This window comes from Acanthochromis polyacanthus, chromosome 19, assembly GCF_021347895.1.
Source record: "Acanthochromis polyacanthus isolate Apoly-LR-REF ecotype Palm Island chromosome 19, KAUST_Apoly_ChrSc, whole genome shotgun sequence".
Lineage (NCBI taxonomy): Eukaryota > Metazoa > Chordata > Actinopteri > Pomacentridae > Acanthochromis > Acanthochromis polyacanthus.
Window position 1 is genome coordinate 7,600,924 of NC_067131.1, and position 27,618 is coordinate 7,628,541.

At 43.1% G+C, this 27,618-nt stretch overlaps 1 protein-coding gene across 4 annotated transcripts in view; it reads left to right on the forward strand.

Moving 5' to 3' along the window:
• ctbp2l (C-terminal binding protein 2, like) overlaps positions 1 to 27,618 on the forward strand; it is a 119,923-nt gene that overhangs the window by 35,967 nt on the left and 56,338 nt on the right. For 2 of the 4 annotated variants that reach the window (XM_022194193.2, XM_022194190.2), the window contains exon 2: positions 8,520 to 8,738. In XM_022194193.2, coding sequence (XP_022049885.1) covers positions 8,669 to 8,738 — 70 coding nt within the window. In that variant the 5' untranslated portion in view covers positions 8,520 to 8,668. The remainder of the gene's footprint in view (positions 1 to 8,519; positions 8,739 to 27,618) is intronic. The other 2 variants (XM_051939061.1, XM_022194191.2) reach the window with 1 other exon arrangement.

Here is a 27,618-nt window from a genome sequence, read left to right on the forward strand (position 1 = left end):
ATTGGAATTCTCTCCAGGAGAATTGATTGCCAGATCTGCAAAAATAAGACAAACTGGAATTATCCCTAAGTGTTCCTGGCTGCGCGAATCGCCCCGTCTTGTGTGTTTGCAGCACGGCTCTCATGCTCTTTCTCTGTGTTCCTCTCACCACTCTGCTCTGGACTTTATCAACACGTTGTTTGACTTGGCCTCCTCCCAATGTAAGCCCAAGTACAGCACAGAGTTGGCTGTCTCACCATCCACAGGGAGGGAGCTGAGCGATGTGTGTGTGTGTGTGTGTTTGTGGGCACATTCTGGGGAGAGGAGGGGAGTGGAAGCACCTCATTCTCCTGGACCAGGAAGCTCTGAATCATGCTGGCTCTTCCTGGAAGGACCCAGAGGGAGCCGGGCTGAGCCGGCTGGACTCAGGCAGGCTGTCTGAGCCGATGCCTGGCCTCTCGCTGACACCAAGCTGGTGGCGAGTTCAGTTCTTACCTCACCTCTCGCTAGGCAGGCCACGCCTTCCCTCTGCTCACCAGGTTGGCAAGCTGCAGGCGTTTTCCTTTACTGGGAAGTGTTTTCAAGCTTTGGCTTCGGCTGTGGCATGCACTGATAACCTCAGCCTGTGCAACTTTTTGAGAAACAGGATTTTTATTGATCGGATGTAAATAGCACAAGGTGGGCTACAGTAGCTCGCATTTCAACTGCTGCCTTGTTTGAGGCTCAATTTTCATCACAGATAGTTGTGCAGGTTTGAAGGCATTCGGTTTTGCATGCTTAGCGAGCTAAATATAATTGTGTCAAGCTGTCACCTGCCCACGCTGTCACAGGCCTCGCTTTAGTTCATGGAAATCACACTCTCCAGTGCCTGAGGTGCTGAGGATCGAGGCATGTAAGTTGATATTAATAGTAGAGCCGGGCTGGTGCTGCAGGGTGTCCACACCTTCCTGTTTTCTCTTTCTTTGTTTCGGCCCCGCGCTGACAGATTTACCTCTGGAGGAACTCCGGCATCTGAAAGGGAAAAATGGCCTCCATTGTTCAAATGGGGCTCTAGTGGAAAGAAAACAGGCTTTTTTTTTTTTTTTTTTGAAAATAACAAGGGGGTAATAATGGTTTGCAATATCAATAATATAAACAACCTTGTCATTGAGACAGTGTGTTTGTTATTTCTAAGGGAAATTGAGAGGATGGAGGTATTTTTCCCAGTGAAGTGTGCCTCTTTGGGTGAAAGTGTAACGTCTCAGTTAGAAATGTAGCTCGCTTTGAGGAGGTTCTCGTCTCCCGGTCTCCGAAGAGGCGTGCTGAGCTCCAGCTTTTGATAGGAATCAGCTGTAAGAGGGGTGGATATTGCCGCACGTATTCCTGCTGCACACTGTCAACTTTAACAGTTGTCTCTGCTCACAATTTTCCTATCAAACTCCACTGGGAAATTAAGTCAGGAGAAGTAAGTGCAGAAGTTATCCAACTCTGTCTTAAAGCATTCGTGTTCTTCGGGGTTTTTTTTTTTTTCATTCTTGGCAAGGATTCCCACAGAACTCACATTGAGACATCGAAATTCAAAGAGGTTGTAGCATCAGCTGGGAAGGAAACTAAGACAAATACAGACTCCACGGCCACAGTGTATTTGACGGCTCATTGAAAGATTTTATCTAAAGCTTCGCCGAATACGATTTCATTTGGCAACTTACTAAAAATAACCATCTAAATCTTTCTAAGTGTCCTTTTCAGTGCAGATAAAATATGCCTGCTTTTGAAGTGAAAAACTCTTAAACAATAAATCAAAGCAGTATTTCTCCAAAATGATGCAACATTCACCAGATATTTTTGGAGTCCATTCCGTGTAAAGATTGATAAAATTCCTGCGGTTTCCTGTGGTTTTCTGCATTTTTACCACGACTAAAAATATGGTTAGATTGGCTGTAAAAGATTGTTGTGCAGGATTTATAGTTACATAATGCAATTCAAACAGATCTAATCCTACCTCATTTTAATCTTAGGAGATTTACACTGCAAGTCGTATTATTTTATGTTAAAAAAACCAAACCACAACAGCTGTTAAAAAGATTTTTCATCATAATTACTAAATAAATATTTGAAATTAACTCAAATTAGAAAGTGCTCAGAGTACGTAGCGGTGGTCTGCAATTGTTTTTCTAATAGAAAATGTTCGCAATCAGTATGAAAACAGTCATATGATTGTGTGATACATGTGGCATTAATTAGTACACGCAAAGAAGTGCAGTAGCTCAGAAGAAAAAACACAATAAAAGCAAAAATAGTTTCTTAAGAAGACAATTTATTTAAAACAATTATAGATAATATCTAGAATATGTGCAGATGGCTGTTTTTATTAATTTTCTGTGCATCAATTATTCATTTTTATTGAATAATTGCTTTCACTCTATTGGATACTCCTCAAACAATCACTGTTGGGTTTGATCTTTAGACAAACCTTGCACGTAATGTCACTAAAATCAGTTACATTATTGATGTACGATGTTGTGCTATGTCATGGGAAGGCTGATAAACTAGAACAAAACCAGAAACAAAACATCTTTTATTTGATTGGTTTAAATTATTAAGTATAAAATTACTTTTGTCATTTTAACTGCATGTTTACCCAGTCAGCGACTACTGCCTCACAGTGAAATAGGACAACACTTAGTGCACTCGCTGTCCTACTTTTTCTTCTGTGCTGCGTTCGCTGCAATCTGGATGTCCAATCACGACTAAGCATTAAACAAAATTAGGTGCTTTTTTTTCAGTACGAATCAGTGACGGTTCAATGCTTTCACCTTCAGTTCTACGTGCATCTCAGCTGCTAATATGTGCACATACTGAAGGGTCAGCTTCAAGTCTTAAATGTCTAATCAGTGCCAGCAAAGTCTCTCTTAATACCTCTCAGCATCGATGTTTTTCTTCCCTGAGGATACCCGAACATCCAGGTGAGAAATGCAACCAAGTTCTGTTATGGTTTCGATGTGAATTGAAAACATGTTGAGTATGGATTTTTCCGGATTTATCCATCACTCTGATGCTTCATTGAGAAAATCCTCGATAAATGAATCCCTGCAGTATTGGGAGTTAACTGACACGTGGGAATGTGTGGTAGTTAGATGTATAAATGTCAGCGCCTGCCCTCGTGAAGCATCAGAACAAGAGACCTCTCCTTCAGCGGTAGAGCCCAGGGCTTCACTATCACTTCTTCACATCCTTAGAAAGTGGAGTCTCACTGGAGCAGACCCCAAGGCTTAATGTCAGCAAATTAATTATGGATTCACCCAATTAGTTCACAAACTACGCTGTGTTCGAGGGAAAATGATCATTCCCCCCAAATGATGTCTCTCTTCAGTCTTTGCCCCAGTGTGCATCACGCCTCTCTTAGAAGCGAGCGTGCATGTGTGAAGCGACACACAGCGGGCAGGTAGCCTGACCTTTTTAATTATTCAATCGCTCAAACTCATCCGCAGACACTCTCTTAGCGTCCAGCCTCCCGTTTTGGCTCCTTAGCAATCTCCCTCCTGTCCGAACAGATTTCCGTCTGCCTTAAACAAAAGGAAAACAGCCTCTCTGTTCTCGTCTTAAGGCTTTTTTCTTCCCAAATCACACTGATCTGCGTCAACACACGAGGTGATACTGTAACTGTAATGACTCGTCTGACCGTGTTAAATTGCCTTAAATCAGCCGCCACCAGCCTCCCGCCGAGTGTCTGATAAAGTAAGTAATCACTGCGATCTAATGGAAGTCCGTCAGGGGCGTTGCTCGTATCTCTTTACCAAACCAAATTATTTTCTTGTTTTGGTAAAGTCAATTAATCATGGAGACAATTCTTCTTGCGTGTTGGTCTCTCATTAGGAAGATGGATTGCGACAACAGTGGTGTCATCATTAAATTTCATCGCGTTACAAGAAGATATTGTTGCAAACTAATTCAATTCCAATTTTGTTTGTCTTTTCACATTCTCCCACGGCTGAAGTCATAATGTTGTGTGGAGACTGGAACCAAGGCAGCAGCCAGTGGTTATTTTCATTGCTAATTAATTTATACATTCCTTTTCGGATGCGGTAATGAATTAAAGGTCAGAGTAGAAGGCGAGTTCACAAAGTGGCATCTTCAAATTTCTTGTTTTTGTCGGAATGATTAGTGCAAAACCTGATGACATTCATTTTATATGATAATCAGAAAATCCTGCAAATCCTCAGGATTAAGAGGCTGTAGCCAAATAGTGTCAATTCATGTCATTCCTGATTTGCTCACCAGCTAATTAAATAGCCTTTTTGGAAGCAACCTTCGCTATAGCAGCTGGCCTACCTCCTAGTGGACTGACTTCTTACCAATCTGGTAAGAATTGTATTGACATCTTACCAATAATAGCAAATATAGTGTTGTCTGCATATGTGCAACTTTGATATGCACTATACCTGAGCACTAAATCAAGAACTTGTATCGGGCAAACAAGCTTTAACTTGAAATATCAGCATCAGTCCAAACTGAATACTAGGGCTGGACCCAAATATCCCGAATATCCGAATATTCGTTCGCTACGGCACTATCCGGATATTAATTTGGTATCCGAATATTGGCCATGCAGTGGTGCCATGCTTGGTCTGCACTGCACCAGTGGGCATAATTATATGTTAATTCTGTGCACTTAGGTGGAAAAAATGTTGTGAATGTTTCAGTATCAGCACCAGCAAATCAGCAAACATTGGCCTATTGGATATAAAGAAGTCCAGTTTTGCAGATCCTTGCATTAGACGTATAAATGGTTATATATATGTGAATACCTAAAAGTGGAAATTATAAATATATTTGATTGAAGAGGAGAAACTAATTTTCGTAACTCTTTATTGTTTGTTGGTTGAACATAATTTCACAAGATGTCTTAATTGGAAAAGACTGATGCAAACATTTGTTTTATTTATTTTATAGTTTTTTTTAGCCTAAATATGAAGTTTTAGAGTGTTTAAGAGTTCTTTAAAATGTGTTGTGTGATGATCTAGATAAAGTCAAAGGGGAAAAAATTGGCTTCACACAAGCTTCTCGCAATACTAATGGACAGTAATTTTACCGCAAAACTCCAACACCCAAAGGTGTTCAATGTACAGCCATATAAAACGGATTTCTTTCTATAGTTATGCAAAATCAGGAAAACACAGCAAAGTCTTAGATTTAATGAATTGAGTATTTTAGCTTGACTGATGACAAAAACAGTTCAACATTTGTATGTATACTCATTTGTATTCTTATTGAGAGCTAGTTGAGAAGATCAATAGTTGTTTTGCTTTTTTAACTTATCCAAGCTCAGCATGAAGACTTGGAGCAGATGGGGTTTTATTTTACAGATGGGAATGCGCTTTTCAGAACTGTCCTTTTGGTAAAATAAACAGAGCAACTGTTTCCTGGCTCCATCTTCAAGACAGTGGTGTTAATCTCCTTATCTATTCTTCCTCTTACTATCATCTTATGCGTTGATGTTGAACACGAACACTGAAAACACTGAACTCCTTATTTGAACATAAATACAGTTGATTTGGAAAATAGACTTACATTTTTCACACTTTCTTCCATTGCAGATTTAATTTTCAATGGATAGAATTGCCTTTTTCCCGTCAATGTACACTCAATGGCCTTTAATTGACAAAGTAGAAGCATGGTTTTAGAAATGTTTGTAAATGTATCAGAAATTAAGTGACATATGTTTGTGTATTATCAGTTTGTAGTTGATTAAACCTCACATAGATCGCTAATTGTGTATATTTGTGTACCTCTATTGTGTGGCATTCAAACCCCCCCATGACTGCCAGCCCTTCCCCCATCTCTGAGCTCCATCCTCGGACACTGATCTCTGTGTGTCGCTGACATCGGGCCGAGTTTGTGGACTGTGATTGTGCTCACAGCCGAGCTCCTTGGGAGACGGAGCGGGCCGTCACAGATATGGATTCCTATATTTAATGTCTCGGCCGCGTCGCGCACAAATGTTTCTCTTTCAGTGAGCTGTGGCCACGCGGGCAGGGAGTTTTATCGATCATCTGACTTTTAATGCCTCTCAGATATTAAGATTCATGTATATGACCTTTGTGTTTGGATTGAGTACTCGCAAAATCCCTGCCTAAGTACCCTTCCAGGCCCTGCTGGCTGAAGCACTATCAGCTTTGTGTCAGTGAAAGGGTGCCCTAGTTCATCTGCTTTTATTAAAAAATGAGGATTACGCTTGGCTGCATCGTCGTGTTTTTTATTTTATTTTAATTTTTGCATCTCCTGCTGCTTGTAGAGTGCTGGAGAAAAGGCGGGGAGGAGAAAACGGCACAAGAATCGGGGACGGTTTGGCCTCCGTGTGGGTCTTGTTAGCCGCTGTTAGCGCTCTTTTTCTCTGCTTCCCACCCTCCCTGTCACACTCGCTCTTTATGTCACTCACACACACAAGTAGAAAGGCCTTTGATTGATGACTCTGTGTGAGAGACCTCAGAGGCTGCAGCACTACAGAGAGATGGACAGATGAAAAGGGAGGAGGAGGGACCTGGGAGAAGACTGAAATGAATCAAGTAACAGGGTGAGGCCTTGCAGTGGCGGTTAACATACTGGAGCCTGAGTGCTGCATTGTTGAAAAGACGCCCTGGAAGTAACCTCGATTGGGCCTTCATCTCGTCAGAACTGCCTTCGAAATCTGCTCCTTCATCTGCTGCTTTTTTCAAGGTTTATTCAGTTTTTATTCATCCTATTAAATCGTTTTTAAGGGAAAAAATTGAGCAGATAGAAGTTGTTGTATACTGTGTGTATCATAAAACCCCTTAAAAATCTTAACTCGCTCGACTTGCTGAGGATTTTACAAGCTTTAATGATGTTGTAACTCGTCTGGCTCACAACCAAAATGCTTGTCTTGACATCTACGCCTGGTCTTGACTCCAGAAGTTGGCGTTGTGTGCATGTACAATAAACTGTTGTTGGAAACGCCTTCTTGGAAGTTGTAAAATGGCATTCAGGGAAATATTTGAAATGGAATCTTGAGTAGATTGACAAGGCAGGCACCAGATAAACAGATTTTTTTTTCAAGACGCTTCATGCTGATCTGCTTTTACCTCCCAGTGCGATGAGCGTGCAGGGTCCCATATGTGCAGATGGGTCCCGATCATGCCAAACATCACCGCCACCCACTCTAGACCTCGAGCTCCGGGCTCGTCTCGCCAATTCTGACAGATTCCACTGAAAACGTAGGTCGACTCACATCCTGGCCACCCCGATTCTTGACCCACAACGACGGATTGAACTCTTTTTATCCTTTCCTTCTTGCCTCCTAAACTCCGAGCACTGATGAAGACTTCCACTAATAACTTCGCCCTGATACTTTCTGACCGAGAGAGGGATGTTTTTGTGATCTCAGCACTTTCGGAGAGAACAAGGCGCCTCAGGCTCACGGTCCTGGATGAGCACAATGTGGAATTTGAGTTTTCAGAGAGCGAGAGAGGGAGCATTTAATCCCTGCTCTGTTCCAATAGTTTTATTCTAATTCACTTAGATGCTGATCCTCGCTCTTTATGTACTGCCAGTGAAGAAATGCATACTCCTCTGTTTTCTCTCCAACAAAGATGCAATTGTACAAATGTATGTCTGCCAGTGGGGCTGAATTGAAGGCTTTGTCGGGTAACAGCTCAATTTTTTTTTATGTGAAATGGCAAATATGATGCCAAATTCTGGTCAAAATCAAGGTGGAAAAGATGAGCAAGAAATGATTTTTTTGACACTGAAAAAGTCTGAGCTCAAAGGAGAAATGTGGCTGTAATGAATTGACAGTATATTATACAGAAGTGTGTAGTAACTGACATGTTGTGCTCCTCTCTGAGTAGATTTTAACTACCCTCTATTGGCCTGAATGTGTCATTACACGACAGCCACCCCTCAGGTGCAGCACATCAACCAAAAGAGCTTCATTTTGCCAGATGATGGATTTCCCCCCTCACAAGTCTCATCATCTTCCATCACATTTGCTTAGATCACCCGTTGTCAGGTTAATAAGTATTTCTCCGCTCGCTTTGTTCTGAATGGCTTTCAGAGTGGGGAAAAAAAAAATCCCCAAAACAAAACAAAAAAAGGGGAAAAAGTAGATTGCTATTTGTCTGAGTGGAGATGCCTCAAATGTCACCGCGATCAATAAGGAACGTGATGAGTGACAAGTTAGATGGAGCTTCAGACGAACATTTGTCAGTGAAAGAAAACACACTTCAAACAGGAGAAAAGTGGAGCTTTAAGAGCATGGAAGCTTTGTCACTTTTTAGAGCAAATGGAGCACTTTGTCACCAACAGTATCTGAGTGCATGTGTGTGTGAGAATGTGTGTGATTCACTGATTTTCTATCTATTGCCTGCAGCTTCCCAGGCTCTTTGTGAGCAAGAGGCTGAGTGACTTTGTAGTCAAGGACTCTTTAATGCCTTCCCGTGTCAGAGAATTTTTTTGTGCTTTTACATCAATAACGTGTGTACGTATGTGTGTGTGTGTGCCAGCATTGTGTTCAACCGAGTGTCTTTTTTTTTTTTTTATTGTAGGTGTGTGTGCCGAGGCGGTATGCCCCGGGGAATAGTGCTGACAGTGCCCTAGGAGTCTGAACCTTGTCAGTATTTGTGGCTGAAGAGGAGAGGTACCCTGCCGTGCCGAGCCGAGCCGCGCCGTCCTGCGCCGTGCCGTGTTTGACGCCATGTCCCTGACTGACAAACACAAAGTGAAGAGACAGCGGCTGGACCGGATCTGCGAAGGTAAAGTTATGTGTATGTGTCTTTTTCCTTCAACTTTCTTCGCTCGCGTCTCTTGCAAATTTCCCAACCCGCTTGTCATTTCCAATGCCGTGCGTAATACTTCCAATTGATCTGAAGTTTTTCTTTTTTTCCATCACAATTTGGATTTCACAGTTAATTAAACTTCATCTGGGTGTGATATTGATTCTTTGTGTTTGGAGCGGAAGCACAGCAAATCAAACATTCTCTATCATTAGGGTTATAATGAATAGAAGCAGCAATTGTAGTTATTGACATGGAAAAAAAAAAAAAGATTTTCTTGTCTTGCAGTTGAACTTTTCTTAATTGCAGTGTCCAAAGTTAGTGTTTGCTCATCTGTAAATACTTTTAGTTTTCAAACATTTGAAAAACTATTCAATAAATCATCTCGGCTTCAGTTATCACTTGAACCATAATCCTGCCAAAACGGTTTTGGTGGTTTGCGTGTGAACCCGCTTCAGAAGATCAAGGTTCAAACTGAGCTAAATTTGGTTGAAAATTGAAAAATTACTCCAGATTGGTAAGACATCTGCCTTTCTTCATCAGAATCCTTGCTCAAGTAATACATTATATAATTTTGCAGAAGAAATTCTCCCTATGTGTGCTTTTGTTTCTTTTCTTTTCCTCCCTGACCCCGCTCCAGAGCTATACGTCCTCCATTAGCACAGCACTAACACCTACTACTGATCAATGCCCATTGATTGCTATAATTTTCTCCTGGCACACTGCACATGTCAGACAACTCCCGTAACCAGTGTATGAATGTTGTTGACCTCAGCGGCGAGCTGTCATCTGGCGGCTGGAAATGAGATTACTGCTTCATTCTGGCCTTACTGAGAGCCGCGCTTTTTGTTTGTGTGGGAGTGTCTGTTGTGTGACTTACGGTTCTGAAGAATCTCTAAACATCTGAACTCAAGTTGAATTACTGCAGGGGATTGAATGGTTTCCATCCTGTCACGACTGCTGAGAGGGAGCCAAATTTCCGTCATGAAGCGCAATGATTATTAGGCTTTAGGTTGTGGATTAGAGAGCGGTGGTGTTGTATTGTATGGAATGAGCATAGAATAGGAGCCCCCTGCTGTGCAGATAGCTACAAAATCAGCCCAGGCAACAAGGAATATGAGTCTTTGTGTGGGTGTATAAACTGTGTCTGAAGCCTTGTGAATGTGCATTTTTAAACCCACTTGTTTGACTCGGCCCAGCATGTGTGTGTGTGTGTGTTTGTGTGTGTCTGTCAGACTGTGTCCTGAGGTAAAATCATCTCCTCTCTGCTGTCTGGGTCCCCAAGAGGCTTGTTAAGCTGCTGGGCCCTCCTGGAGCCAGCGCAGGGAGAGGCAGACATGACTGCAGTGCTGGAAAATGAAGCTAGACGCACCATTACCCCCAGTGCCAGCATATTTGTTTTGCAGCATGATGTAAGCACCTTGGCGTCGAAATGGACATGAAATGAAGGACATATGCCACGCATCCTGTAAAAGCTCCCAGTCAGGCCCAAGAAACCTTGTCCTAGCTTTTGATTCCTGCTGTAAAATAGTGATTATGATGGATTTTTTTGATCCAAGGTAGTGGCTTGCAGCATGTGGGAAACGCATCACAGCGCATCATAAGTCTAACACACCTCATTTACCTAACTGTTCTTAAATGTACATGGCAGGTTTTTAGAAATAGTCCAAATACCCCAGAGCAATAATAAAAAATACCGTTTCTCCTACATTATTAGTTCAGTCAACCTTTCAATAATTTCTTCTGCAAATTGTATCTCCATATAATAGTATAAATATTAAAGTTTAAAACTACACTGCAACTTTGTTTATGTGGCTCTGGTGGAAAAGTCTTCTTCATTTCCTTCCTATCAGCCACAAAAAGCCTAAACTTTTGAGAAATCAGCAATAAATGTGTCTGATATCAAGACAAATATTGCATAAAATAATATAATGGTAATATTTAATGCTTCTAACTACAGCTGCTGTGATGCATTACTTCATATGGAGCTGTTTGTGTGCATTAAACAAGACCTAGAACCTTTTGGGACATACACTTTCTGCTCGAAAGTAAGGTGCTTAGCTTAGCTTAGCATCAAGATTGGAAAAAGAGGGGAAATGCTCTAAAACCTCTAAAGTTCATGGCTATTCCTCGGCCAGAACCAGTTGCTAGGCAACCATCGGACACTTTAGCAAGGAACTAGTCCCAGCCAAGAGACAGTCCGGCACATAACCTCTATAAAATTGTCATTTTTACACATAAGTCTTTTTTTTATGGAGCAGGGGTGTCAGTGATCAGATTGTTTCCTCTGCGTGAAGCTGTGCTCGCTGTTCCCTTCCTGCTGCTGGCAGTAAATTTACACATAGCATACAGACAAGACGGCGGTATCAATCCTCTCAACAAACTATGAAAGCCCACATTTCCTTTAAAGCAATATTATGTAACTTTTGCTGAGCAGTGGCAACAGCAGCCTCAGTGGCCGCAACAGGTGATCCCAGGATTTTGCTGCATTAAACTGTGCTCTGCTTTAAGTCAGAGCATTGAGGACGACTGGGTGCAGCCTATTGTTTTCTCATGCAGGGAACAGAAAATGATCTTTATTACTCATCTGATTAACTGGATGTTGACTTCGAATACAAGTCTGCTTTTCTGCTATAAATTTCATATTATTTCTCTGTTGAAAACTGAGAATTGTGACTTTTAAAGATCACTTGCTTGGTTCTTTCAGTGAATGAGGCATTTTAGTGAGAGCACTTGCTTCCCCACATGCAAAGGTTCCACCAAAACAGTTCCCCTGACACTATATTGCATGGACACCATTGGTGCATCCCAGGCTTAGCACCCCTCAAGATGTTTGTGATTGGTTTAAAGTTAAAGCCAGAGGGTTAGGGTTGCGGTTAGGGTTAGTTTTTTTTACCCTGCAACAAGCAACTTACACATTCACCCACTTAACTTTAGGATATTATCTCAAGCAGCAATGTTTGTAGTCAACAAGTTGACAGCTTTACTAATACAGCCCATGATACAGCAAGTGGAACAAAACAAGAAATAGTAAGTTAGTCATTATTGCCTAGTAGTCCAACAGGGTCTGCGTTATAGCTTTTTATTGTTCATTTCCCGTCCCAACGTCCTCTGCATTCTCTTTGCAAAATAGTACCAACCGAGCTAGCCTCTTTTATAGGCCCATAGTTATTGGTGTGTGACGTGTTGCCATAAAGTGTTCCGCAAAGATTGTACCTCAGAGTTGCATCGTGGAACAACAGGCATTCAGGAGGGAATGAACGAAGTGTCGTTCTTTCTATTACAAATCAGCGGACCATCAAAATGGTTTGAAGCCATTTTAAGCTAAAATTGTTGGTCTAAATTATTCAGTTCATCAATTCATGATGACAAATTTGAAAGGCGTGTCATCTTTTTAAAAATTACCAAACTACATGATTTATTGAACCCAGAAAGGGCGAAAAAAGAGAGAATCTTTCATTTTTCCTACAGTCCTTGAACTACTCAGCTGTGAAAACTTAACTAAATCTAAGCATTTCACCCAAATCCCTTTATTTTACATCTCACTTGAAAAAATTGTCAATAATAAACCTTGTACACTCAACACAGACTGTAAAAACCTGAAAATTCAGTGTTTCTTGGTTCAACTGTGAAGTCATTAGTGACTCGGCTGCAACCAACAGTCATGTGACAAAAATTCACAGACTTTCTGGCTGAACTTGGCTGAGCTGCAGGCTGTGTTTACACAGAGCAGATAGGAGACAAGTATGGAAAGAAATTAAAAATAGAAGCAGCAAATTATCCATAGTATGTAGAGGCGCCATTTTTTCCAGTATTACTAACACCTGGAGGCACTTGGAAAAATCTTGTACATGTTGATTTGAGTTTTTTTTCCATTTGTGAGTTCTCTCTACTCTTAGTGGTGGTTGTGCTGTTTTCATAGTGGTAGAGGATTTTATATTGCTGTAAAAAAATGAGTTAAAAATGGAGTAAAAAAAAAACGCCACAGCTTGGGGTTCATAGGATTAAACAGTATCACAGCTACAGGAGTCCACTGCAAGTCGATGAACAGTCCTGAATAATCACCGAGCCCCAAAGGTGAGTCATAAAAAGCAGTCATATTTCATAGCGCAGGTGGATCGCTTACTGGTGGAAATCCTTCCTGATTAGAGCTGGGGACTAAAATCCAGCTGCTGAAATTTGGTGTGAGTAAGACAGCTGAGATAGTTAGTCACTCCTGAGGGAACAACAGTTTGTCTGCTCTGCTGGGCATGAGCTCAAAGCCCGCAGAGAGACGGTAACAGGTGTTGCTGTGATGCATGCGGAGCTGCTTCACGGCGAGCTTACCTGCAGACGTTCCCTCTCACGCACCCAAAAACACATGCATGCTCGTGCTGATACACACACACACACACACACACACACACACACACACACACACACACACACACACAGAGACACACACACACACACACACACACACACACACACACACACACACACACACACACACACACACACACACACACACACACAGGCTCTCCAGATGGCCATCATATAGGATCAGTGAATCAGTCCTCTGGCGGCCATTGTGAGGGCGTAAAAAAAAAAAAAAAAAAAAGCAGCTTGTGATTTGTGATTTGTTCGTGAGCCAATGACCAGGCAGAGTTGCCCCACTGATTGCATGTAGCGGCGTGATAAGGCTGCCATGGCGATTGTCTCAGAGCAAGGAGAAAACACACATGAAGCAAGCCTCTGCTTTGGGTTTCAAACGCAGGTAAAATCCTCACAGGGCCTATTTGGCGACTGTCGGGAGTAACTCATCTTAATCCAGGTTCACACTTCAACCGGGCTCGCGGCTGGCAAACAGATACAGAGCAGATGAAGCCGTGATTCGTGCTGTCTCTTCTCAATCTCTTTCAAGTGAAAATTTGGACCGCTCTCTTTCGGAAAACCGTCGGCTGAGACCACACTCTCTCTGCACTGTCCAACAGAGCCTTCGCCTTTGTTCCTATTGTTTTCCCAACATTAGAATACAACTCCTGTCATCCAAGACAGTTTCCATGCAAGGTGTAAATTGCTTCTTTTTTTTTTCTTTAATTTTATAGCATCGCCCAAATTGTTCACTCAGCCTGTTATTATATTGGCATTTAAGGGAGTGGGATCACAAATGCAGTATCTCAGAAAAACCCCGTGGCTAGATGACAAGGCTGATTAAGCCATTAAAGTCCTTGATATGTATTTAGCATAATCTGGCTTGTCTGCAAATAAGGAGGCAGGGAGCTGGTTGCGAATGTTTTTATCAAAAGCTGCTAGTTAGCTCAATCAAAGCAGCTGCTGGGAAGCATCAGCTTTAATTCAGCATTATGAGGACGAGAGAGATGCTTTCCCTCTCTCTCTCTCTCTCTCTCTCTCTCTCTCTCTCTCTCACCACTCCTCTTGTTCAGTCTTTTCCCCCCTCTCTCTCTCAGGGGTGGAGAGATTCATTTCTGTCATGTGAAGAGACGAAGGGTGATCCGCTATGGCCCATGTTCCTCCGCGCCTCAGGTCCTTTCATGTTCTCAGCTTAATTTGAGCTGAACCAATGTTTATCATTCTGCAGCAACTGGGCCGAGTGGCTGGGAGGGAGGACAGTACAGCTCCTGCCTGATCTTTTTTTTTTCCTTCCCTTCGCTAAGATTGTTGTTTTGCTTGTAGACTGCAATACTCTTTTCCCCCTGGGTTAGATTAGAGCCGCTCTAATCTAGTCAGATAATGTTTTAATCAACATCTGCATTTTATTTCGCGTTGTGTAACATAATGACGCTTTATGGCGGGATAATTAGGAGTATAAATTATCCGTATTAGTTGCCCAACGAAACCGTTCGGCAGACGATTGTTCTGTCTAGTGTTGATTATATTTGCTTATAACAAATTTGTAAGTGAATTTACTTTGTGTAAACTTTAAACTGCAGCTCGCAGAGTTATTGCAGTCGGGAATAAACAATGTGATCTCATTTTGATTGACTGGCTGTGAATCTAAACACGCAACCAGCTGTTAGGCTACTCTTAGTGTCTTTACCTTGGTTAGAACTGAGACAAAATGAGAAGTTGTAGAAACTGTAGTGCTTCTTTGTGAGCTTTTATTTAACAGAGTATTTGATGAAGCTGGTTTCATATCCAGTCAGATGTCCATTTTTTTAAAATACCTCCGACTGTCTTGTCTATTGTTTTTCTTGTATTTCACGGTGGGTTTAAGCGCTGTCCTCGTGTGAGCACAAACACCATTAATCAAACCTTTTTGCACATCATCCGCCACATCAAGCATGGAAAACCATCATCACCGTCCATGAAAATCTCATATTAAACCACCTATTCTGATGTCTTTTCTTCCATTTTTCTATCAGAGTCCATATTTACTGATCTAAATCAGGCAATTACAGTGCTGCTAATTTTACACCGCATTCTATGTATCTTAGGATTTGGCACAGCTGCCTGGTTAAAAGGCAACATTAAACACTGATGAATGAGTTGTCTGGTTTATTTTAGGGGATATAATAAAGGCTTCAGTCTCTAGCTTTTGTAAATTAAAAGTCGCAAAGGACACACTGACCTTTATAAACCACACATTTACACCACAGGAGATGTAAAAGGGCTCTTTCGTTTAACTAAACTCCGCATCTCGTTTCATCGGTGACGTGGAGGCAAATTGCATTTTCTGTTCCATCCTTTCCCCTCTTCCTCGTTGCTCTCCTTCCCTCCCTCTTCTCTCACTCAGCTGCACACTCCTCGTCTCTCCAAAAAGCAAGCGGGCTGTCGTCTCTCCCTTCTGTCTGCCCCATCTGTGATGCAGTATGGGCCACTGGCTTGATAATGATAGGCAGGCGGAGTGCGGGGCTGCGCACGAGGCAAAGATGGAACAAGCCGACCCGCTAAAATGGAAGACAAAACTCTATAATCAGTTGCTTCACCAAGTCTACGAGAGGTCTTGCCCTGTAGCGGCTCTCGCTCTCTGCCCCCCATGCGTGCAAATGTGTGACACGCTGTGCCATGCACTGCAGAGATGAGAGGTGGTAAAGAGGCGGAGGACAGCGTCTCGATAACACAGCAGATGTAAACCCTCGGAAAGCCATCGGACCAGAATTGGTACCATGTGTTTTTCTTTCCTCGTTGCCCCTCCTTCCTCCCTGCACTTGTGTTAGAGCGAGAAAAGGCCCAGAGGCTCGTTAAAACTTTAATATACTGTACAATCACAGTAATTGAGTAGAATTTTCAAGTTCTTCCAGTCATGGTTTTAATTTATGAAGTCCCCATGAAAGTTTAATGGATCAGCAGTTGTAGAGTCGCAGCTATCTAAATCATTCTGCAGCTATCTCTGCCTGCGCTGCCTGCCAAGTCCCGCCGTTAGCGTCCTGTGCCCTAGAAAGATGGCCAGATTGCTCCAAAGGCATGACTGTTGCTGGACGTCTGTTCAACACATTGTACCTAGAGGTCTTTCACAGAGCCGTACGACCGACTATGAGCTAGCAAGCCGAGTTTTGGCATCGATTTTGATGCTCTTCCCCAAATATCCAGTGTGTAACTTTGGAGTTTCATTTATTGTATTATTCATGCTAGCAAATACAAGAACCCTGTTGCTTGATGAGTGTAGTATAGCGTGCTCACTTAATTATGAAGCAGCGGGAGAGGCATGTCAGAGAATGTAGACAAGATGAATTTGGTGCCGCGGCTCCTCTTGCTTATGAATTGTGGGAAATGCATCAATTTGCGTGGTGGGAGATATGATATGCCATATCCTTGTTTCGATTTTAGCAACACTGTCCCGGCCGTACTTGAGATGTTTATTATTGTTATTAATATTTTGTCAGGAAGCGGGGATCTGAGTGGCACACGGCCCTGGAAGGGGCTTATTAAAAGAAGTTATTGTCTGCGATCGCCGTGGAGAGATACAACCCAGTGATTAATGGTGTGTTTTACAGTTGACAAAAAAGCGCAGGGAGGCTCAGACCTGGGAGGACAGCGCTGAGAAATCACTGCAAGGAAATTACTAGGTATGCTTTACCTCTAATGAAAGAAAACATCCTTCAGATGTGCATCATCCTGGAGTGCACAGGGCCATGGGGGAAAATGAAACTGCTTTGATTTCTTTGTTTGACCTACTTAATGTTCTCCAACTCAGATGTTCCATAATTAAAAAATCTGTTTATTGTTTTTTGTCTTATATCATGATTGCATCACTTAAGCTGTGAGATAGAGAAAATAAAGCTGGTTATAGCTTTTCTCTGTGTGACTTGACAGGTAGTGGGACAGCATAAGAAACACAGACCTATAACAGTCTCCTGCCAGACCTCAGCGGTAATAAATTTAGCCCATCTCAGTCACGCTGTCTCGGTGTCTTAGCTTCAGGAGCTTCCAGATGATGTCACTGGAGACTGGCTGCAAAGAGAAATCTTTTAAACCCATGCTTCCTATTTCAAACAGACCTAAAGCGCAGAATACAAACAGGCATGCAGCCATCTAGTTGTCACAGTCCAGCCAGTACGCTCCAATCATATCCCCTTCCTCTCCTGCCTCGTCCAATCTCGCACTGTGTGTCTTCGAGGTGAAGTCAAAACTGGCAGCCGCTCGTCTTATCAGCCTTTTTCCCATCACACACTTATCAAAGCTCCCTTCTTCTCCTCCTGCCACTGTTTACATTGCTCTTGTCACAGCAAGTAAACACTGGCAGTTATCTCTCTGATGGTAACATCTTAGATAAGCGGCATCTGCTCCATTGCACATCTGGTATATGTCGTAGCAAAGTGCGTGTTCTGTGAGTGGGAATGAGAATCAACAAAAGGTGCAGTTCATACTGAATGAATCGCGGTGATTTGAAACAGAGCAATTCAGTTAATTCGCCAACTGCTCTCTTTCAGGTCAGTGTGATTCAATTGTCTCAGTCTGACATAAAGTTATCAGTCTCTTATCAGAATTTCTCGTTTTCTGTAAGTCAGCAGTTATCATCGTTATATGACAAACAAAGATTCCAATTTACTGATACCATATTATCCTTTTTTTTGTTGTTGTTGCTAAGTAAAACACAGCTTTTTAAGTATCATTTTTGGCTTCTGGAAGATTGTGATGGATGTGTTTTTTTTTTTTTTTTTACAATTTTCTGATGCTTCTTTAGCTATAATAATAATAATGATAATAATAATAATAATAATTCAGCTGAGCTCTAGTATACGTCAAACTAGCAAATAAAAAATCACTTCAATATTGCTACGATATAGCTCTAGTATATTTCAGACTAGCAATAAGCAAATAAATAAATCACTTAAACATTGCTGCAACACAGCATGACTGAGTCGAATGAATGAAATTGTGATGGACTTTTTTAGTATATATACATATGTGTGTATGCATGTGTGTGTGTGTATAATATAACCCTAGTATACATCAAACTAGCAAAACAGATCATTCTGTATCACGTAAACACTCCTTTGATTTAAAATGACTGATTAAAAAGACATTGCACAGTTGTGTTTTCTTCTTTTCATGCATCTTTCTATTTGGGCATTTATATGTGTGTGTGTGTGTGTGTGTGTGTGTGTGTGTGTGTGTGTGTGTGTGTGTGTGTGTGTGTGTGTGTGTGTGTGTGTGTGTGTGTGTGTGTGTGTGTTCCGTTGCCCGGTAGAGGAGGCTGTCCATTCTTCACAGTTCAAGTGGCGTATATCCCAGCCTCCTTCTAGCAGCCACCAGATTAAATATGACCCTCAGCAGTACTTGTGTGACTGGACATTGCAGCCATCCCCTTCCCCCCTCTCTCCAGGGACATGCTACATGTCAGTCCCCAACCTCTCTCTGTCCCTCTGGGATGTATCCATTCATGCCCAGAGGGATGCTGACTGCAGGCCAATGAAGAGGTGAGCAGTAGGCACCGTAAACACTGTAGCTTTACACTCCATAAACACGTCCAGGGGCCTCGGCAGTGTGCTGACTGTGTGTACTATCTAGTTCAAGTGATGTCACAGGGGGCAGTGGATTTAAGCAGGTTTTAGTTTGATGCTAATCCCCTTGTGGCAAACGCAGTGGACGAGAGGACTGTCCCTGCCAATGGCGTGCATCAACCCCCATTGGATTAGTGCGTCTTGTCCCCTCCTCCATTCTGTTGCCATTGTCCAACATGTGCGTTTACCCCAATTTCTTACTACTGGTGTTAGTTTCGAGTGTAACCGTCATGCCCTGCATAAGCATGGCCCCTGAAAGGAGTAGAGCCTCGCCCTAAAGGTGTGTTACTTTTCTGTCTGCATGTGTGTGTACTGTTTCTGTGTGTTTTTCATGTTGTGCCTCTCTCTTCATGGTTTTCTAATGTTTCCAGGGCTGAATTATTTAGATAGGCTGCCAGCAGGGAGCTACATGATAGCGCAGACTTAAGAGTGATGGGAGGGGGGGCCCTGCAGCTGCAGATCAGGTAAAAGGGTACCTCATGCTTCACCTTTTCTTCTCTCCTCTCCATCCCTCCCTTTTGATTGGGGGTGAGTGTAACTGGAGAGTTGAAACACAATACCCGGCTCTATTTTCCACTTTTATAGCTGTCCTCTTGATTGTCTTCACTGATGCCTAACTCAAGTGAGCAGTCGCATTTTGGTGCCTCTCTGGACCAGCGTGGTCCTGAGTGGAGTGAAGGCCAGAACGACAGGGCTGCTAGTCGCTGTCACTACTGTGGTAACGTCGCAGGGCGCAGGAATTCTCTGCCATTGGGTGGTGGGGATGTTAGAGCGTGGCTTCACCATCACCTAGATCTTGGTGAGAAACGGGATCCGGTCCTCCAGCCCTCCTTGTACAGGCAGATCCAGCAGGACCAGCATGAGAACCTAGTAATGAGGAAGAACTCTGTGCCAGATCTAAGCAGCAGCCTCTACATCAGGCAAGGAATGGCAGGCCGGACCTCAGCACCACCTCAGGATTACTACCTGGCGGATGCTACTATATCTGGCCAGCCACCTGAAGAGGCTGGGTTTTACAGGGATAACCGGCAGTTGCTCAGCAGATCAGCATCGCATTATGGGGGGGTGAGGCCTACCTGGGATCAAGGACAAGCAAGGGCCACACCTTCCGTGCTGGCCTCTGCTTCTACACCTACCCCCGCACCTCCTCCCCTCCGCCTCCACCCCCGCCTCCACCCCCACCTCCTCCCCCTCCCCTTCACGAGCTGAGCCGTTTGTACCGGGAAACTCTGGGATCTAAGATGATCCCAGACGTCCAGCGTATTGGTGGCCGCTCTGCCTCTCCTACCGTCTACGGGGTTCAGCCCCCGCTTCCTGTTTATGCTGCGGAGCCGCCGTCTCTCTCCGCTTGTCAAGCTTATAACGGTATCAGCAACTTTCCCCTGGAACCCCGCCAGCCAGCTGCCACCAGTTCAGTGGTGGACCCAGCTTCTCAGGGAATGGACGGAGCTCTACCCCGGGCTTATGGAGCTGTAGCCTCCCAAAGGCTGCCTTATGACCCAAACTATGACCCCAGCACAGCCATGGTGGCGGTCACAGCTGGGATGGCTTCCAGCATGCCACCACACCATCCCAGCGCTGCAGACCCCAAGAAAATGGTGGACCCTAACTTCTTGGCTTTCCTGCGAGCTGAAGGCATGGCTGAGAGTACAATTACTCTCCTGCTGCAACATGGTTTTGATTCCACGGCCACATTGGGGATGATGGAGGACCACGATGTCCGGTCCGTGGCCCCGAACTTGGCCCAGGCCCGTGTTCTGTCCCGTGTGGTTCTCAGTTGCAAGACAGGTGCTCCGGTAACACGCACCCGATCCAACAGCTTCAGCCATCGCAACGACCTCTATATGCAGCCACAGGGTTTGACTATGGACCCCAACCTGATGCAGCAACCTCCCACGACCATCCAGACCGTTTCCCCTAGGATGGGAGAGTTTCTCGGTAGAAGACCCAGCAGCGCACCCTCCCAACATCTCCTGGAGACCACCACCTACTCAGGAGCACGGCCTCTGGCAACTGGAGCTTTTCCAGTCAGCCCTGTAGGATATAGCAATGCTGTGACTCAGGGAAGACCCTACTCCATGTACAATGCTCACACCGGTCTCGCTATGTCTGCTCTTGGACAACAGCCTCCACCAGCTCCAGGCACCCCTGGAGCGGCGCCCAAAACCTTCTCTGGCTCCTACTCCCCCATAGAGCTAATGAAGAGAGCCCCCAACCTTCCCCCAGCATCGCCTGTAGCAGCACCAAGCCCCCTTCTCAGCCCACAACTTCTCAGGAAAGGGATCAGTGCTGCTCCCGAGAGTACCATTGTTCCAGTTTCTTCTTCTTCCACCCTTCAAGCGCAAAACCTTAACAACAACAAGATGGTTGGACGCCGCACTGGTCCCCCTGTCATAGTCTCAACCATGGCCACCACTCCTGACACAAGTAATGTCAAACCTCACCTTTCTCACTAATTTCTTTAAATCCTCTCACCTCTTTCCTCCATCCTTGTTGCTGCTTGATATTTTTTTATAGGTCAGTAATAATTTACTTCTCTGATCTCGTTTTGTTGTAGATTAGGTACATATTGTGATTTTATTTTGTGTATGATAGATATTTTCTTTGGCATGCTACAAAAAAAATTACACTGACAGTGGTTTTGAATGGAGGAGTAGCATGTAAGATGCTTCTGACAAGTTAAGCAGCTTTGCTCTGAGAGGTCTTTTTTTAAATTACGCAACTATTTATACATGTATTGCAACAGAGTTGTGTCATTTGCCAGAGGGGATCCTGTCTCATCACCAACTTGAAATATTTCTTGTGAGCAGCGCTCCTGTTATTGAGGTCAACATTTTTTGGTCTGTTTTTTCCTCTTAAGTTGTTGGTCAGAATCATTTGGAAGCAACAGTGTGCTTGTGGAGTTGCTTTGCAGCGCTGCCATGCTCTTTTTCATGGTTTCTTGTTAGTGGTTTGTCCACTGGTCATGGTAAAAACTTAATAATACACTTTGGAGTGCACTCAAAGCAACGACAATTAGGAGGAAAACACTCTTAAATACAGGATTGTATTCACCAGCTGTTCTCCTAATGTACGATTTCGCTTCATTTTCACTCGAAGCAATGAGTTAAATGTAAAAAAATACATAAATGTCCAGCTTGTTTTTACAGTTTTCCCTTATGCAGTTACCGTCATTCTATTTTACACCATACTCTCTCCTAATCGGGGGCTTAACTGCCTCAAATCCAATTACACTAATTGGATGTATATTTGTGTGTACTCTAAGAGGTAACTGTTTTTATAGACACCATGCTTAAAATTCTGTTTGCATTGCGGCACGGTAACAATTTTATTTATTTATTTTGCTATAATGATGGATAAACTCAAACCCACCTGTTTAAAAATTCAAAATGAATGTAAATTTCTATTCCTTCGTGCTGTTTTCATTTACTTGTTAACGTCTTCCAAAATGTAACACATAGGATATTAAAATTATTGGCAATAAACAGCAGTGACTTTAATAGTGTCATAGCCATGAAGGAAATTACTACTAAACTGATAGTTTAGTTTTGAAGGTCTTGTTGTCTTTTTATATACACAACTCTAGAAAGACCAATCTTGTCTCTCTTTTTAGCATTCCACAGTTATGTTTTCTTTTTTAACTACATATCCTTGTAAATGTATCCACAAAACACATGATTATGTAGAATTTGTTTGTCTCATACAAGGTTAATACAAGTAGGGAGGCAGCTTTTTATGTTCAGATTACCGTGAAAGCGAATTCTCCAGCGAGGCATCCTCTCAGCATATTTTGATACATAAGAAGCTTTGATTTCTCCCTCTAACAAGTTGATATATTTCCCTGCTGATGAGCGCTGATGAGCTTAGGGAAAAATTAAATCTTTTAACCTTGTTTTCAGCCCTAACCCTGTATCTCGCCTCGCCTCTCTAATGGGTCTGTGGGCTGCTGCACTTGTTACAGAGTAATGACTTTTATGAAGTGGCTTCCCTTCATGTGTTGTCAAGGAAATAAGGAGTGAGGTGCGAGATCCAGAGGAGGGAGAAGGAGTTGTGTGGGGGAGGCAGGGGCGGAAGGTTGCCACTCGAGCTTCATGGAAACATGCACTTCTTTTCCAAGGTCACAGTGGCGGCCCCCACCCCACCCCCCATACACCCGCTACACTTTTAGCACAACAAACTCATTTGCATGTAGCTGACATTTGTTGCTTCAGTAACTTCATCTGATAATGGGCAGCCCTTGCTGCCGATCGGAAAGCATACTTCTTAATTGTGTGTTGCTAGGCAACCTAGGTTTCAGTGGTAATCAGAGATAGATAATCTTCACATTTAAGGAAAGGGGAAAAGTGGAGCTCTGCATGCAGTGTTGCACATTTATTTTCTTGCACTTGTTACTCTCTTTTTTTTATTTAGCAGTTTGGAGCAGGAGAAAATTGAGTGAAAATAATAAGATGTTGCAGGGCACTTAATGAAAACATTTCGTTTACTCGCCTCTCCCTCTCTCCCTCTCTCTGTGAGCAGTGTACATCTCAAGAAATTGCTTCTCATTTTTGTGCAAAGGCTCTCGTACATCTGTGAAGAGCCCCTCCTATTACATGCATGGTGTTTTATGTTCAAACATGCATATTGATGAAAAGTTGACACACTACTCCTTTTGCACCTACTGAATAAATTGCCAGTCCTTCCAATACAAACCACACCTCTTTCTATCGTCTTACATCAAAGCGTACATTTACACATGGCGGTCAAGGCGTCTACATTTTCATCAATTCAAATTTATGCTCAGAGCAGAGTTTTGAAAACAAACATCCGTGCAAAAGTGAAATCGGCGGGCTCCTAAAAAATATTTATGTAAAAAAGCTGCAGGTGGGAGGGCCCTTCCTGCATACTCCTCTCCACTGGGCGCTGCCTTGGTTGGCTAAAGCCGTAAGCAGTGTTAATAATGGCATTAAACGGTGGAGTCGAGCTCAGCTGCAACACTTCCCTTCCACCTAAAGTAGGGAGAGCGCCTTGCAGCACTCGCATTGGCCATGGAGGTGTCTGTCAGTGGCATCCCACCGAGCACCACAGGTGGGTAAAACCCTAACTTGGATGTCACGTGAGGCCGAGTAGCCACCCTGATTATAGCTAGAGACGTGATTGGCCAGTAGCCTGCGTTGTGTGTGCGTGCTCTGTAGATTAAGCAAGGTGGACGCTTGCACGTGGTTTCCTTGTGGGGATAATCCACAGAACATCTTCAGCTGTACTTTTCTGGGACGGAGAATTAGGAGGCGGTGTGGGGATGGCGGCGGTGGTGGTGCGTTTAAGGGGCAGAGCTTACGGGAAGGAGTGAGAACAGAACTTGGCAACAAGCTCCTCAAAGCCATATGGGAGGTGTCAGTTGACGTGTTCACCTGTATTACGTCTGCTCTCTCGGTGACACTGTCTACATTGTTTCTGCCGCTTCCTAGTCAAAACATGGTCACTTTTTTCCCCCCTCCCCTCTTTCTTTTTGAGGGGAAGCCATCACTGTTGTGCTGACAGTTATGTAACCTTCCAGTGTATGGTTCCCGTGAGGGTCTGAATGGGATTTTAATTTCCCTGCCTGCGTTTGGAAGGACATTCACGAGGATGCATGCCTAATGTGCTCTCAGCTGTCCTTGGCTAAACTGCTTTGTTCAGGTGTCTGACATTGATTTCAGTGCCTGTTTTTCCACCAGCTAGTCAGAAAGAAAACATTCCCAGAGTGTCGGTGTGGCCTTTTCTGGACAAAGCAGCAGTGTGTGTGTGTGTGTGTGTGTGTGTGTGTGTGTGTGTGTGTGCGCTTTACAGTGTTTCTTCCCTGTGCAGCCACTCTGCAAAGTGCTTTAATTTGCGTCCTGTGATATATGGACGTGTGTGTGCGTTTGTGGATGATGAACAATGCACAGTTGCTTCTGCCACCCACTATCTCGCCACACATACACCGCAGATGTCCCTTTTTCAACAGCAGGAAGTGTCCGTTTTCATCTGTGCTTGGCTGGATGTGACAGATCTGACAGCAGGACATGTGAACAAGACCTCAAGTTTCCTCTATTTGTCTCTTTCTTCCTTTGACTTGCACTATTTACTGTACATATATATAGTGCAGTCAGTAATATGATAATGTTAGCTTTATCTCAGCAAGTTAAACAATGACTTCAACTTTCTTTTTCTGCTTTTTTCCACCCTGACAAAAAAATTTTTGCAGCAGGACCATGGTCCTGAACACACAAAGAGGTTAATCGATACTTTTTACGGGGAATGACTCCAATATCTGACCTCATGAGTCAGCACTTGACCCCAGTGTAAGTGGTCATGTGATTCACAAGCAAGATAGCTGCAGGGTCTCTTAAAACAGAAAACTTCACTTGCACTTAAAAAGAGGCAAGTTAAATGAATTGCTTCAAATGGTAAATTGAAATTGGTTTGTCTAAATGAAGTTACCAAGTAATATTATTGCCACTGGTTTAAGTTAGATGTGCTTAAATTATTAGATTCCTCTCAAATGAGCGTTGATGCAGCTTAATTTTGAGGAAAATCTGCTTAAGTTTCCAGTTTTTTCAAACTCAAGTGTTCAATTTACCCAAATGTAACACGATTTTTGTCATTTTGTACTTACGCAGTTGAGTTGCAGCTGAAAGAAACGTGGATGTCAGATGCACGATGCTAAAATAGGGGTAAACCTAATATTTCTGCACTTTTTCAGAAATGTAACTTCAAGTTGATGGAATCCACCAATGTAAAGTGATATCACCAAAGCAGAAAAGAAGTGAGATTTAGTCGTATTTTACTGTAAATGCAGTTCAAATACACTTTTTATGTAAGTGGTGCAACAGTCTTATAAATAATCTTTATATATAATATGATATACAAGTCTTATATGTATTTATACAGTCTTATATACAAGATGAAGGTGCAGACTTGTAGATCATAGTCACTGCAACACAACAGAACACCCTGTCCTAATACTTCCTGTCTGCTCTGCATATTAACCATATCCTCTGTGGTTGTTATTGATGCTATAATGGGAAAGGCGAAGGGCTAATGACTTATGTCCAGGAATAGACACAGAATTAGAGTGAGGGAAAGCCTACCATCCACCTGTATGTGTGTATTTATGAGTGTCAGCATGGATGTGTGTGTATACGTGTGGATGCTACTATACCGGCGTCACGTGTCAGCGGGAGTCGGTGTCATCCTCGCTAATCCCACTGATATGAATGAGCGGAGACAGACGAGAGGTTTCGGCTCACATGGCACCGGTCAGGGGTTATTAAAGGAAAGCTCAGTCGAATTCTTCTATTAACACTGTACCGCACTGTATGTACATTACAGTTATAGAATATCACAATTTTCTCACAATGCAATATGCTTTGTTGGCACGAGTGTCAGGTTGACAATATTGCCAAAGCATTAGAGATGGAGGAATTCCAAGGAAAAATAGAAAAAGAAGAAGAAATACAATTTATCAAGTGAAATAAAGTAACTGGATGATTTAAAAAAAATCACTTTTTGCATTATTTTGTCTCTGCTCAGCAAGCAAACTAAGCATTAATGTGCATTACCTGCCAATTTTGCAACAAAAAAAATCACAGAAACCAACCAAAACTTTAATAAAGTCATCATACTTAATATTTGAACACTTGACATTGTAGTTTTGCCTTCAGCGTAGCCAGTAAAATATATGATCAGTGAGTAACTTCACTATACTGTGCTCTATACTCTCACAATAAAGATTGCTCCGTTCACAGCTACACTCTCAAAGTCCTATCTGCGTACAGTCCTTCTGTCATGTGTCTCCAGTTTCCTGTGAACCTGGTAAATGTTACATGAACTATCTGCTGCTCCATCTCCACTCAGCCTCTGTATTGTTTGTGTCCCTGGGGAAATATGGCTAGGAAAATCTATTTTTCCACTGCAGTAGTTTTTTCTCAGAACAAAAAAAAAAAAAAAAAAACAAGAAAAAAGTGTTCTCCAGCTCCCCCAAATTCCCCCCTTTCTCTTACCCCACCACCGCCACCACCACCACCACCACCACCACCACCACTTCTTGCTCGCTGCCCCTCCCTCGCTGTTTTCTCATGGTTGATCTTTCCAAACCATCGGTTGCGTTCACAGAGGGATTAATGGTTTCTGCGAAGCCAGCCAACCCGAGGAGGGAATGGAGCCTTCGAGCGAATGAGGAACAGCTGGTCTCCCCCTGCTTGTGACAGCTTGAGTGTTTGAGTGTGTGTGTGTGTGTGTGTGTGTTTGAGTGTGTGTGTGTGTGTGTGTGTGTGTGTGTGTGTGTGTGTGTGTGTGTGTGTGTGTGTGTGTGTGTGTGTGTGTGTGTGTGTGTGTGTGTGTGTAGTGGTAGCACCTGACCTATGCGCAGGGTCAGGAGTGTTATCCGTGGGCTGAAAGTGGGCCGTAAGCTTTAGGTTTTAGGCCCTATATGTGTCGCTTAATGAATCTGTGAAAGAGTTTTGGTATGCTTATTTCTTCGCCATGTTCAACAAATTCCCTATCACTTTTTTATGATCGTTATTGACGAGTGATTGTGACATTGGGCCTTCACTAGCTCTAAGGTAACGTCTAATGACAGAGACTGTGTGTGGGTCCTCATCTGATGGCTTGTTATGATCGGTGAGGAGAATCATTCGGCTATTTCTGGAGATTGCATTGTCATGTTTATTCTACGAGTCTCCTCATCCCGTCGCAGTTTTGTTTACAGCGATGTGTGTTCACCGCTCGCGCCGTAAGAATGGCAGCGCTTTGATATAATCTACCCAATTATCTGTCGCCAAATTCTGCCGTATATTATTCCTCTTCCTCTCCAGGCAGCAGCTGGGGAGGAGACCGGTTTTGTGCTGCAACAGCTGCATCCACTAAAACAGACAACTACCTCTGCACACCTCCCCGGTCCTTCTTCTTCTTCTTTTTTTTTT